The sequence below is a fragment of the Mauremys reevesii genome, linkage group 9 (assembly GCF_016161935.1).
Source record: "Mauremys reevesii isolate NIE-2019 linkage group 9, ASM1616193v1, whole genome shotgun sequence".
NCBI classification, from domain to species: domain Eukaryota; kingdom Metazoa; phylum Chordata; order Testudines; family Geoemydidae; genus Mauremys; species Mauremys reevesii.
Window position 1 is genome coordinate 31,013,036 of NC_052631.1, and position 14,946 is coordinate 31,027,981.

A 14,946-nucleotide genomic window follows, 5' to 3' on the forward strand; every position below is an offset into this window, starting at 1 on the left:
ATCAACTTGTTTAGGGCCAAAGTAACCTTAATATTATAATCTGTTGTATGTTTTCAGGGAATAAAGGTATACATATTCATTAAGATGAAAAACTCCTAAACACAAAATGTAAAGACAAACTAGCCACTAAAACAGACCAAAGGCTACTGAAAACTCTCCTCTAGTCTATGCCAAGTTATACCCTATTTTAAAAAGCTACACTTATTACAATAATTATGTTGGTGAAAAGAAAGAACAAATAATGGAACAGAAATCCACACATTGGCTTTTAGCAACACATGGGGGAAAAAGTTGGCAAAATGAAGATGTTTATAAGGAAAGAAATGTTAGACCCTATTTTTCTGTCATAATAGCATAACAAGTGATTTAATTACATTGACTTCAATGAAGTTATTCCAAATGTATGTCTATTTGAGAGGAGTATCAGCCCTGTGATTTTCAATCTTTTATGAGGGTTTTGGATACAAAAAGGTATATACAAGAATACTTATTGTGAACTCTCTTTACAATAGTCTTAGAATTTGTTGTCAACTAGAAGACAAGGGAGAATAATTTAATTTTCCAGCTTTTGTTTTGAATTGAGTTAAAGTTAAGATGGCTGTTTTCAATAAGTTCAGCCACAAAGTTCCTTTTGCAACATAACACTTTGTGCACTACTGTTGTTAATAACATGTCATCGCAGTTACAGCAAATGGAAGAACAGAACTTTATATTGCCCTGTGAACTAAGTTTCCCTTTGCCAATTAGTAGCTATTTCATATTTTAATTTCCAGTCAATGAAATCAGTAGAATATGGTCAAGATAGATCAAATTCTGGTGATAGGATGAGCAAACAGGGACAACATTTATATTTAACTCTTTTCAGACATCCAAAGCAGGTAATGTTTTACCTGGTCATTTATTTTCTCCAGCCCAGACGCTGGAATTATATTCATCCACCAACAGATGGAGCTAAGAAACCAACAAGTACTTTGACATCATCCTCCCAACCCCCATAAATAGGGGGCTACCCTGACTTAAACAGTCTGAGCACTTCTCAAGTAGTTAAACAAGCTCGGGTGAACAAACTAAACATAATCTAAGTCAAAAGCGAAAGGTGACTAGAAATTAATCACACTAAAAATCCATAAACTGTACTAAAAACATAACAATAGTTCTAAGAGAGCTCCAAACTCCTAACATTACAGTAAAACACAATAGAGCATTTGGGATGGCATTTCATACTACTTTAAAAAAAACAAAAACAAATTAGCAAGAAAGACATTACGATGACATAATTGAAAATACTAGATCTTAAGTTCTTACTCCTCCTTAAGTGCACCCTTCTTGTTAGGTTCCTCTACAAATGCTTCAGTTTCTTGCTCTTCTGACATCCCATGCAGGTATGGATTTAATGGTGGTGGCCTCCAAAATGATCCATTTTTGAACATACGAAAGTCTTCTGTCCTCCACTTGGTTGGAGCATCTCCCTAAAAAGAGCAATAATATTTCAGTGTTCCTGTATTTTATCATGTGCAACATTGTGAATTATCACTAACATTTTACTTGCCTGTAAAATTGAATAAAGCTTCCATCTGTAATATACATGGGCTGGAGTCTGGTTTTCAAACAAAAACCTAAGCCGGGATGGGGAAAATAAAAAGTAAAGCATGTCATTTCAAGTATACATTTGAAACACAATTAAAAGGAAATACTATTTAAAGAAATGAAAGGCATCAATATGCAACTCCTTCCCCTCATCCCACTCTGGCCACAGAGCGACCCAAGAGCATCGTAAGTAGAGCGCTGCCCCTGCACAGTGAGAGCAGCTTCGGGGAACCAACACATGGAGACATACACAAGCGGCATGATGAAAAGCAAAACTCCATTAGAGCTCCCTGTGCCCCAGGACTGAGTAGGATTTTGGTAGCACAGCTACTGGACCTACACAAATTAAGTGGCTTGTCTCACTGCAAGGGGGAGACATCAGCTTGAAGGGCTACTGTAGCCCCTAAGATTGCAATAAAAGCTGTAGAGGTACTCTCTAGAATATAGTTCAGTTACTCAAGTTCTACATGAGGGACCAGAACTGGTCAAAAGTTTTCCAACTGAACAGTTTTCCACTTGAAAATGCTGATTAGACAAAATCTAAACATTTGTGGGAACACTGTGACAGGCCAAAGTGCTTTGTTTAGAATTTTATAACATAATAGCACAGTGTTTCTCAAACTGGGGTCGCCACTTGTGTAGGGAAAGCCCCTGGCAGGCCGGGCCAGTTTATTTACCTGCCCTGTCCGCAGGTTCGGCCGATCGCACCTCCCACTGGCCATGGTTCGCCGCTGTAGGCCAATGGTGGCTGCTGGAAGCGGCGGCCAGTAAGTCCCTCGGCCCCCGCCGCTTCCAGCAGCTCCCATTGGCCCAGAGCAGTGATCCGCAGCCAGTGGGAGTCGTGATCGGCTGGACCTGCAGGTAAACAAACCGGAAACAGAAACACTGTAATAGCATAAATTAATATGACAGTCAAAACAAAGTTGAAATGAAGCACTTCAAACTTATTGAAATTAAGATAAGGTTGTTTTGATTTTTCTGAATTAAATTTTTTCATAAATTTTGTTTTGCAGGAAATTTTGAAGTTTCATTCAGATTCAGGACAAAGGGAAATTTCGAAAGGTCAGAGTTTCTTGGGAGACAGAAATTCTCAATTTCAACCACAGATCTTATCCAGTTCTTGCTCAAAGTTAACAGAAAGGCGCCTAACTTTTACTGAAGGCTGGCATTCATGTAACACATGTAAAATATGCATTTTGTACTCTACTATTATCAATGACATTGAACTCTTCCGATTACTAGGAGTCGCATGTCATTTTAAAGATAATTTTATTGTAGATTATCAGTAAGGTTTTGATTTCACCAATGGCTTTAACGGTATGAGTATTTAGAGCTCACCAAAACAGTTTACCATTGGAAAACAGCCTTTTGACAAACCAGAATTTCACTAAATTGCACCAACATTTTATTTTTTAAAAATTAGAAAAAAATCACATTGAAAATGTCAAAACTGAATGTTTTGTTATTTAACAAAAATCTTCAATTTTTCATTTTGAAACTATTTTGTTTAGAAATTGGAGGGAGGGGAGGAAATTTCATTTCACAAAAAACGTTGACGTTTTGGCTTTTCATCCTGATTCAGGATACATGAACAATTAGTAAAACTCACTAATTTCTAAAATTTAACTTATTTACATTCAAGATATCCATCCAGAAAGCATCTCCCATTACAATATATTTTAAAAGATAATTACTAGCAATAACAAACAGATTCAGTGTTACTGCATATTAAACAAAAATAAGCACCTGAACATTGGATTGTTGATTTCTCGGTTCATGATCATGGCTTCAAACATAGGCCCTTCACGTACCACAAACTCTATCATTCGATGTATCAATGCGAGCAAATTCCTACAACAACAACACAGTTAAAGAAAAATGGATTCAGACCTAACGCTATACAAAACTACACTCCACCTAAGATACTATAACTGTGTGCAGGAGATTATTTTGCTGTACTGTTAAAAAAAATAGTATAAAAATAAGGTAACATGGAGCAACATTAAAGCCGTGCATCAAGAACACAGGCATACTAAAATGAAAAGATGCCTGATAAAGGTGGAGTGTGCATTTTCTAAGTGAAGCTCTTATTCCTAAACATCAACAACTTAGCTCACAGTCATCTTCTGCCTTAGTCAAAACTAACAATGATCTTAGCTATAAAAAAGGGCAACTGAACACCAAAAAGTGATCTCAGTTAGTCAAATAGTGATCCCTGAACTAGTGCTGATGCATTAAAATGTAAAACGTATCATTTAGTGCTGATACATTTAAAAAGTTAGTCAGTGTTCTGTAGACTGTGTCTACTGTTTGCTTGCACTCAAAATTAATACAAGTTATCATTTTAACCTATTTAATAGAAACTCCATCCAGCTTTCAAGCTAAAAGATATACAAAAGAAATATCTGAGCGTGCAAAATTGTGCATCAGCTTTCCTGACACAAACCAGGTGGAGATTTTATTAAAATTAGGCCATTAAGGAGCCAACATACTTTTGGTCAACGTTTAAGATGTATGCCATTAAAACAACCCTGTACATCATTTATCAAAACATACCATTTTGTAGCAACCCAAACTCAATGAGCCAAATTACAATTCCAAGATCTATAAAGAAAGCTAGACCCCATGTTGCTCCACACAACAGCCTTACACATTCAGTTAGATAAATCTGTCAGAAGAAAATCTGAAAGTATTTTTTAATTTGAAAATTTAGGCCCATTTAAAGACTGGTAAAAACTCCTGCAATAGAAACTGATTTTCAATCAAAAAATATTTACTATTTAACAGTGACCTTCTGTTGGCTAAACTACTATTAAAGTAGTTTACATTTTGAAACAGGGCCCTAAGTTTTCAAATATAGGTCACAGCCTATACACATCAATGAAAGGCTTCATGATGTAAGTATTTCAGATATGGTGCAAGCAAAACAAATGCAGCTTTACTTTTAGCTGGTTTGTGTTTTTACCTCATATGAGTTATTTAAAGCAAAACAAAAGGATATTGGCTCTTTGAACATTGTACGCACATTTCCCTTTCAGTGACCCCAAATTAGGTTATAACCCATAAAGTGTTATGTTTAAAATTTGGTAACTGTTCATAAAAGAAGATACAGAATTACTTCATTTGTGTCTCCATGTACCAAAGTGCTTAATATGATTACTAGGTAATTACTATTTTATTTTTTACCATCTTAATAGTTCAAAGCTCTCACAGATGTAAAGTTCTTAAGCGGACAATTTTTTTCCCACAAAACTAAAGAATGTAATGAAAAAAATATTTAAGACTAAAGAAACAAAATCTGTCCCTATAGCTTTAGAAATTGGCAAATGGTCTGAATTATGTATTAATTATTAATAGGACTACATTTCCTTCATATATCACACAAAAGACCAAAGGCAGTACTTCAATTAAGCCCTACCTAGAACTCAGGGGTCTTTTGCATACTAATACATCTGACAATCTTGGAAACATTCTGCAGAGAACATACTCAAAGTAATTCTGCAAGCCATTTTATTCAGTGCCGTGTTTTGAAAGTCCAAGTAGCAAGAATGTTTCGGAATGTGCAAACTAACTGTATTTGAAAATAGTGTAAAATTACAATTAGACTTTCAAGCCTCCTGATGCTGATAATAATCTCAGATTTTTACGGCCAGAAGGGATCACTGTGATCATCTAAACCAACTTCCTGCATAACACAGCCATGGAAGTTTACCTAGCAACTCCATTATCAAGTCCATTAACTTGTGATTGAACAAAAGAATGTTTTTAGAAATATATCCAGTCCTAATTGCAAGACTGAATATGATGAAAGATTTAGCACATCACACTTCTGAAAAAGTCATATCACTTCTAATACCTACAGTGAGAATCCAATACTTGAAAACCAGTTTCTCTTGCAAAACAATGAAAATGCAAACAGAAAATCTTCAGTGTTTAAACTAACATATGCGCAATATTAAATATTGTTCAAATGAACAGGAAGGAAACTGGCTTTACAATCTTAGGCCCCTGATCTTGCAGATATTTACATGTTATCTGTAATCATGTGAGTAGTCCCATTGAAATCAATCACATAAATTAAATGTTTGCACAATAGGGACATTGTATTGTATTTTCCCACTACTGGCACCACTGATGTCACTTCAATCAAGTTACCAACAGGAAGCTAAAAACGTTGAATTTAAAGTTATTTTCTAATACAGTTCAGTTAATATGTGATGAGTACTCCTTACCACATGAGCTTTCAAAATGCTGCAATACATAAAATGGGAGCATACCCTTCTCTGAAAGCTAGTTGCACCACACACATTCCTAGTTTAATACTTGCTTTACTATGTAATAAATCTTTCTAAATCTGATTTTACAGGCAAATCCCTGCAGGCCACTATAATTATCCCGCATCACTATTCAAAAGTTGCATCACCCTGAAATTTAGCAAAATTACCACTGCATTTGTGTATACTGTAAAATGTTTATACTACTGCCTTAAAATATTTTTACAAAAGCCTTTATTAAAAAAAAGGGGGGGGCTATTTTATGACAATAAAAACAGTGTAGTACAAAAGGATGATAGTTTAAAGTGCATTATTTAAAAATGTCAATTATCTTAAGTTGGCCAACAAAAAATGTCTTTCAGTTACAATAAAACCACATTTATTGGAGCCGATCGTACCAATGTCTGGTCAAAAACTGTATACTTTCCCAATCCATCCCATGATGTTTTCCTGGTCCCCCGCTGCCGCAGACAGTTCAGCTGGTGTTGCTCACCAAGGCCAATGTCAAAGAGAATTTGGTATTCTTTTGTGTTATTTACTTTTAAAAACAGTGTTGTGTTCCTATGTTTGGGAAAAGGTTTTAGCTTAACTGAGCAAGGGTATACCTACATCAATGCTTCTACCACTAATGTAAGGCCAAAATTAAATACATACTCCTTGCATTACAGAACACCCTTTTCCTCCTGATTACATATCTAGTTGACTGCTGTGTGTAAATTTTTTTAAAAGGGTAACTTAAAGCTCAATTAATAGGGTCAGCTGAACCAGAGTTCTGAGTTATATGTTCATAATTCAGAAAATAAAGCAGTACTATATTAGATACAGAAATGTTATAGCCCTAAAGTATCCAGGTGTTAATGGCAAGACCTACAAAATTATCACTAATCTTAAATACTTCTTAGACAAATGTTCTCTGATTAAATTACACAAACTATACCCTAGTATTCAACTCTGGCTGCTGAGAATCATAATTCTGCTATTCTCCACCAAAAACTGCTGAGGTAAATATTAAATGTGAAATATAGACTGTAAAAACAAATGAATTTCCATTATAAGTAGTATGAAAGAACCATTGCTCAGTCAAGCCATTACCTTTTCCTCAACATCACAATTTTTCTTTAAAATTCCGAAGGGGATATTTTCTATATTTAGATCAGTAATAATAAAGAAAAACATGTACCTTTCTGTTGGGATAACCACTTTGACTATGGCTTGCGACAGAGTCTGTATATGAAGTCACATCAGATAATAAACATAGAATATGTGAGTATTGTTAACAAGTAACAAGCAAAAATATACATATGCATTGAAAATACTACACATCTATCACAAGATTTGCAGGCAATCACTGCTGGAAAGTTATAACTAAGCAATTACATAAAAAGCAGATGGTTGTGTTCAGTGAATCACAAAAGTTCACTAAGTGCGAAGTAGTAGAACATTCCTGTCGGAATGCACATCAATGCACTGAGTAAGTACTACACTGAGAATAATTAAGGAGTTTTAATTTATGAAACAATTCTCAACTATTTGACCTGGCTCATACTGATTTTTGCTACTCTGTTCCCAAGCCTTTTAAAAAATAACCCTATCATTAAAGTGTCATTCATTAAAGAATCAACAATTTCTTACAAATGTAAATCAAATTGGTTTGTGTTTAAAAAAAATACTTACCCTTCATTTTTACTGTCATAGCTAATGTTCTAAAAACCTCTGAAAATATTCTGAACTATCCTCAAATACTGACTCAATATATGAACTTACTAGCAGCCATCTAGACAGAAGAACTATTTTATGAGCTCATTCTAGTGTAAAAATTAAGCTATCTGAATTCAAGTGTAGCATTTGCTTTAAAGGAAATAATTTAGATACTGCAAATTTGGCAGCTTACAAAAGGGGGGACGTAGGAGGAAAAAAACCCAGGGAGCTTGGAGGGGGAAAATGATGGCCAGATTTAAAAGAGTAATGAAAATAAGACAAGGCCCAATACCATGGCCTAATGTACTCAGACAATGCCTCAGGGATAAAAGTCCCTTAGGCTAAGGCAGGGAACAGCTCAGTTTGTGTAGCTAAGGGCCGCCAGAAACAGACTGAACAATGCAATTCTATAAAGCCATTGAAAAAGACTACCATAGATTTAATATTTATAAATTAGATATGGCCCAGGGTACATTTTTAAGTTACCTTCTCAAAATCCTCCTTGTTTTTTGGGGGTGGTAACATTGGAGCATTAGGGTTCTTCAATCTCTCTCTAGGCTGAGCGTTAAAAGGCAGTCCTGATGGAGGTGGTGGGAGGGTGTGTTCCATCATGGAAGGTGGAATGTATATTGGGTGTGGTGGAATCGGTACAGCTTTGCCCCAACCTAGCTTCATTTCAAAGGACATAATCATCTTGCCTGCAAAAGTGAAAGGTTATAGTTAAACTGAAAGCCAAATCAAAGTTGTGCCACTGTTTGCAATGTTTCATTGCGGCTTTGGGGCCTGGGTAAGGTTAATCTTAACTGTAAACTGTATGGTAAGATTATACCAAAACTGCAGGTTACACCATACCAAAGCCCACTACATACTTTTTTTTTTTTGGGGAGGGTTTCAAAGTATGCCTTCAGGAGAGTACAGTGCACATAACTTGAATTTTTAAAGAATCAACAAGATCCAAGGTAATCATAGGTTCTTTGCATATATACTGAAGCTTAATACTCCAGTCTCCAAGCCCTGGTCTATTTCACCATGTCTGAGCACAGCTGCCAATCATTTTGGCTGATCCACAGCTGAATGCTGTTCCACAATCCATATAAAACAGTATGAAACATGGTCAGCATACTACATTGTCAGAATGGTAACACTTGAGCAAATATTAGCTTTCCAAATACTAGTTTTCTCCATATGGAAGTTCTGAAATGAATATTAAACATTAAACAACAAGCTACTCCTTAAGGAAGGCCAAAGATAGTATGAATGTAGGATACAGGGAAGGTAAGAAGCCCTCATTACAAAACAGGAAGTATATAAAGCAAGAACAATAAAAATAGTTAAATATTTATAAATATTTATCCCAGTTTGGATAAATAACTACCATGTTTAAAAAAAAATCTGACATTTTATTCAGAGATAAACAGTTTAATGAGTGCAAATCAATATTGTACACTCAAATTTTAAATGCACTTTTAGAGCATGATCTCTTCATTATCCAAAAAATTCTGCCAGAATGCCCTCTGGGAACTTTCAACTTCAAAGCAACCACTAGCAGTCATAGTGGCAAAACGAAAGCAATCACAATTAGCCGTTCTACCGCTGGTCATATCTTCCTTAATCCAAGTGAAAATGTATTAATCATACTACACTCACTTGCAACAACAAAAATGGAAATGTGGGCTGGAGAGAAAGCCTTTCCCCTCATCCCCCTACATAAAAGCAGTACTTTAATAAGTACTTTTTCTTTCAAGGTTTATGTTGTATCTTCACTTGGCAGATTCTTCTCTTTATCCCTTGCCAGTATTACAGCACAAGGTTTGTGCATCGTCTAAAACTTTATGATCGCTGTGTTAAATTCAATTGATTCTAATACTCAACTCAAATTGATGAGCTATAAAATAGTCTATACAGCTTTATTTTAGGCCTAGTCTACACTAAAAAAAAATATTTGCCAATACAGTGGTACCATACTAGTAACCTAGGCCAAGTCTGCACTACCCCTTATGTCAGCAAAACTTATGTTGCTGAGGGTGTGAAAAAACCACAACCGAGCGACTTAAGTTTCGCCAGCATAAGTGCTCGTGTGCACAGTCAACGCTCTCCTGCCAACATAGATACTGCCTCTCGTTTAGGTGGTTTTATGATGTCCACGGGAGAGCTCTCTCCCATTGGCACAGAGTGGTTACATAAGCAATCTTACAGCAGTGCACTTGCATCAGTACAGTTGTGCTGCTGTACATTCACTAGAGTAGATATGCTAATATCAGCAAGAGTGTGCTTTCACTGTATAGTTATACCATTTCCCCAAATGAAATAAGCTACACCATCAAAACACTTTTTTGCAAGTGTACCTGCATCTGGCAATATAAAAATGATGTAAAAATATCACAACCCTAATCAATATTACTATACCAGCACAAGTTTTAAGTATAGACCTGGCCTCAATTCACACAGCTTTAATAATTTACCAAAAATAACCAATTCACTGGTATCCATTTAAACTATTATAATATAGTAGTATATCTCCCACCCTCTGCAAAAATAATAGTTTATAATATAGTAGTATCCCTCATACCCTCCGAAAAAAACTATTTCCACTCTCAGAGGAAAGGAAACCATTGTAAGACTTTTCAAAAGGTGTTTCAAACTGCACTAGCAAGTAAAAATGAAATAAAAATATGGTTAAGTTTCCACCTTTTCTATGACACACAATATTTTCCATAATTTCACTTTGAAAGAACTTAATTCTAAGATACATGTCTCCCAAACTTATATTTCAGGCCTCCCCTAAAAGGTAATTATGACCAGACACAATTTAAAGTCCCGTTTACCATTTAAATTCTTTAATGCTCGTTCAGCATCTCTCCTGTTCATAAAGGCAACAAAACCACAGTTCCTCTCTCTTGCTCTTTCCTCATCGGTTCTTGGCCACATAATTTTAACACTAGCTAATGGTCCAAAACGCCCAAATTCTTGACATAACATCTCTTCATTCATCTATAGGAAAATAAACCAGAATTAGCATCCAGTTACAGTTTTTCTAAGGCACCTATATCACCTTGATATCTAAGTGTAGTGATATTATTTCTCTCAATTCTCTGAAAAAAACAGGAGATTATGTAGATGCTTGGGAGTTTTCAGGGTGGTGCTGTTTATGGGTGATATTCTATGGGGAAGGCTCTCTTGAAAAGGAACATCTCATATTCTGACCCAACCACAGTCAGGCTTCACCTCAGCCTGATCTTTTCCAGCAAGGAGTTCTATAGCAGAAATGCTTCCACGGAGAATGCCCTACCCTCAGTATTAAAATATCTAAACCCGGATCTCTACAGTGCCATAAAGTATTATATATTAGTGAAAAATGTTAAGTGTTTAGTCCATAATCATAATTAGCCACCATAAAACAAAATTTCACTGAGATAAAAATCTACAGCAAATTACTGAAAGAGTTCAACTGGATCCAATGTAACTCCTGCTCTTAATTACATGGCTACATCCAACCTTACCTGAGGATTAATGTTTCCAAGGTACAAATTCGTTGTGCTTGGATCTCCAACATCATGTGAACCTGGTGCGTAATCATCCAGTACTAAAATGAAGAGAAGATTATTATAACCCAAACATTAATTAAAGTGACACAATATGGTACTAAATGAAAAAAGAATCTATATTACCACCAGAAGATCTGTTTCTTCTTGAAGGAGCATCCACTATATAAAAAGAGATTATGTATATTTAGTCTATACACTTTATAAAACAAACAAACAAACATAATAAAATAATGATTACTTACTGGAACGGCGCTGGCCATCTGAATCTGACTGGGGTGGCTCAAAACGACTTAATCTACCTTTTGTTTTATGCCTTTCATCACGCTCCTCTTGAATTCTACAAAAATGTTAAATACAGGTAGCAATTATCTACAATTCAAAGTTATTCCTAATAAACAATTTTTCAAATAATATCTTCCAAAATATGATTCTTTAGTCATTTTAGCAGTCATTTTAAAATGAAGTTAGTGGCAGTAAAAAGTATCAAATTGCCAGTTTTCCACTTAGCCACAGAAATGGGACAACTCAAATAGTCGTAAATGTAATCTTCCCCATTTCACCCCCCTAGTGTGCTGTTACCCCAACCTGGATGGGCCACCTGTAGGTGCAAGAAGTTGTTCAATTTACAAGATCAAGGTCTAGGGCACCGGTCTGAAAAAAAAATCAGGAGACCTGGGTTCTGTGCCCTGCTCCGCCACTGACCTACCATGCGTCTCTGGCAAGTCACTTCACCTCTCTGTACTTGTTTTCCTCTCCTACCTTTTCTCGGTCTTGTCTAAATTTAGATTGTAAGCTCTTTGGTGTAGGACCTGTTCTCATGTTGTGTACTGCACACAGCACAATGAGGCTCCAATCTCAGTTGGGGCCTCTTGGCACTAATGTCACACAAATTAATATTCAATCATTGGAAGTTTTGCTGAATGTAGTGATTTTTCTTAATGTAGGTATCTGTGTTTTAGGAGCTAGAATAAGACCACCAATTCATTTCATATACACAAACTAGCCATGAGATAGTAATAAAGTTTGGTCACTATCAACAAGGGCTATCTGTGGATTTATAACCCAATGTCTCTATATCAATTATCAAGCCCACAAGACTCCCAGGTGTCCTTTTCACCTATCCTACCTTACCAAAACAAAACATGTAATATCATGGCATACAGGTATTTTATTATCTGTGATATAGAGCAGTGGTGGGCAACCTGCGGCCCGTGAGGGTAATCCACTGGTGGGTGGCAAGACAGTTTGTCTACATTGGCCGGAAACAGGCTCCCAGTGGCCACGGTTTGCCGTTTCTGGTCAATGTAAACAAACTGTCTTGTGGCCCACCAGCAGATTACCCTCACGAGCCGCATGCAGTGCGCGGACCACAGGTTGCCCACCACTGATATAAAGAGTCTACCTTGTTTTCAGACTCTCTCCAGAGGATTCTGTACTCAGTTATAAAAGACCTTTTTTTCTGTTTTTAAAGAACAATTCCATTCATTAAAAAAAATATCTGAACTGTAGATTGACTGTTGCTCTTCAATTAGGTTCATAAAAACGCCCTTCAATCCCCCACCCTCCCAGACCATCCTGCCCTCCTTTGCACACCTTCTTATCCAAAGATAAGATATTTTGACTGTTTTCCCTTCAGCTACAATCTGCTCTATCCCCCAGCTAAGATCCATGATCTCAGCACACAAGCACACACAGAGAAGCTAACGCCTCCTAACCCCACTCTCCAAAATACTATGCTCCACAAGTCATCTAATAAAACCAGAGATCACAGGCAACACTCAGAAGTATATAAATTACCTCTGGTCCATGGGACATGAAGTCCTCGGCATAGACAATGAGATATGTGCAAAGCTCAGCCACAGAATTTTCTTGTTTTGGTTTGTTTAGACTAAACTGCTTTTGTATTCAATCTTCACTGAAAAAACTGAAATCTTTCATTACCACGATCACTCCACAGTTCCTTTGGCCATAGTGTAAGAGACACTGACACAATCAAATACTTTGTTATTCATTATTCCGATACACAGGAAGGAGAACAAATCTACTACTGAAATACATGTTGTTTCTTTGGATCCTTAGAGAGTGAAAAGAGAAGCCTCAACTTCCTCTTCCTTTATAGTATCTGATCATTTTGCTTCAGTTTCCATACATAATATAACCAGTGACAGTATGATAAAAAGTAGTACTCACTCTTGAAGGTACCCAGTGGCTCATTTTCAAGTAATAGGAAGAGCAAAAAAGCTTAAGTTCCTTCTTTTGAATGGAAGTTGCACTGAGAGCAATCTAGCAAAACAGAGGATGCCCTGATCCCAGTTTTTCTAGCTGGATAATGAAGTATAATGTTGGTGGTTGGTTGATCCAATCCAAACTCTGATCTCTACTTACCCTTTAAACTGCAAGAGCAGCTAACTGATCCAAAAGTAGTCATCCTGGGTCATCCGCAAAAGCACCCTTAATTAATATTACTCATTGCTAGTCCCTGGAAATACTTCAGACATGTTGTGGAATTTAGGTTCTCCACACAGAGTTTTGTATTTTTACTATCTTTTGCAAAATTTAGGTCTTATTTTAAGCTGAATTACATTTCTAACCTTTCTAGTTAGAAGGATATCCTTCCAACTAGGAAGGCAATAGTGCACAGTTTCAAAGGCCATAATCACACAAACTGAAAGAGCTCTGACAGATTCAACCCTAAAGAGAAAGGTTTAAGTGTCAACACTGTTAACAGTTTTAGTGATCATTTTAGCAGAGACTTCGAACTAATGTTGAGTCTGACAATAGGATTTTTTTTTTTTTTTTTTGCAAACACTTATCATTGCTGCTATGACCAATTCAGTCCCAGAGGTGGTGGAGCAGCAAGAACACCAGCATAAAGTAAAAAAAAAAAACAAACAAAAAAAAACCCACCATGATTCTGTTATCCCAGATTTAAGGCTATCCAACAAAAGCTTGTGCCCTTCCAGAACATCAAGTTCGGTAAAACTCAAACTTGTGAAAAACAGGATATGCAGAGTTAGGGTACACACCCATTCAACCTTAACTCTGCCCCCTGGAGCTAGCAATAGGCATCTGCATGAACCCCAGCTGCATTCACTCTGGAGGTATAGCCATATTGAATGGTTAAGGAATTCGTTGGCACAGCGTGGAAGAGTTATGATTGTGATATGAAGTTATCGGGGGGGGGGGGGGGACATGACATTTTATGGGTATATGTGACCCCTCTCCCCAAATCCTGTGTGTGAGATCAAAGGAAAGAGGTGCATATGTACCTTCAGAAATCCAGTAGGTCTCATTTCAGCACTGAGTTGTGTCACTAATGATGCACAGTAGTCCCCTTGGAGATTGTCAGCAATTAGGTATGGGATGAATGAAGGGTAAGTGAAAGTAGAGTGTTTAATGGATTTGCGTGCACAAGCGTGAAAGGGGAATAAAAGGGGTTGAAGGAATTGTAAAATCTAATAGATATGGTGTTCTCTCTGTGGAGTTGTCTAAGTACAAGAGCATAGGAAACATACAGAGCAAAGGCAGACCATGAGTGTGCGTGTTATGGACTTAATGGAAAATGGCTCAAAGACGACAAAGTTAAGATTGCATGGGCCAGTACCTTAACTCTGTATTTCCTAGTTTTCACTAGTTTGACTTTTGCTGAACTCGACGCTCTGGAATGGCACGAGCTATAGACAGATATCCTGACCTCTGGGTTCACTAAGGTTTTTTCCCATTTAATTGCCCAGTGTTTTTAACAGCATAAGAAATATTGTTGGTAGAAGTTAGCAGTCATTTAGGCAGCTGTAATTACCACACAGGTGTGCAGTTAATGACAGATTAATTACCCATGGACC

General features: G+C 36.7%; 1 protein-coding gene across 7 annotated transcripts in view; it reads right to left on the reverse strand.

The window, feature by feature from the left end:
• LOC120371789 (U2 snRNP associated SURP domain containing) overlaps window positions 1-14,946 on the reverse strand; it is a 58,035-nt gene that overhangs the window by 20,102 nt on the left and 22,987 nt on the right. For 4 of the 7 annotated variants that reach the window (XM_039488037.1, XM_039488035.1, XM_039488036.1 and 1 more), the window contains exons 7-15: window positions 11,347-11,441; window positions 11,228-11,263; window positions 11,060-11,142; window positions 10,385-10,550; window positions 8,046-8,257; window positions 7,042-7,085; window positions 3,334-3,438; window positions 1,550-1,616; window positions 1,306-1,469 (exon numbers count right to left, since the gene is read on the reverse strand). In XM_039488037.1, coding sequence (XP_039343971.1) covers window positions 1,306-1,469; window positions 1,550-1,616; window positions 3,334-3,438; window positions 7,042-7,085; window positions 8,046-8,257; window positions 10,385-10,550; window positions 11,060-11,142; window positions 11,228-11,263; window positions 11,347-11,441 — 972 coding nt within the window. Of the gene's footprint in view, window positions 1-1,305; window positions 1,470-1,549; window positions 1,617-3,333; window positions 3,439-7,041; window positions 7,086-8,045; window positions 8,258-10,384; window positions 10,551-11,059; window positions 11,143-11,227; window positions 11,264-11,346; window positions 11,442-14,946 lie in introns of those variants that run through there. The other 3 variants (XM_039488038.1, XM_039488033.1, XM_039488039.1) reach the window with 2 other exon arrangements.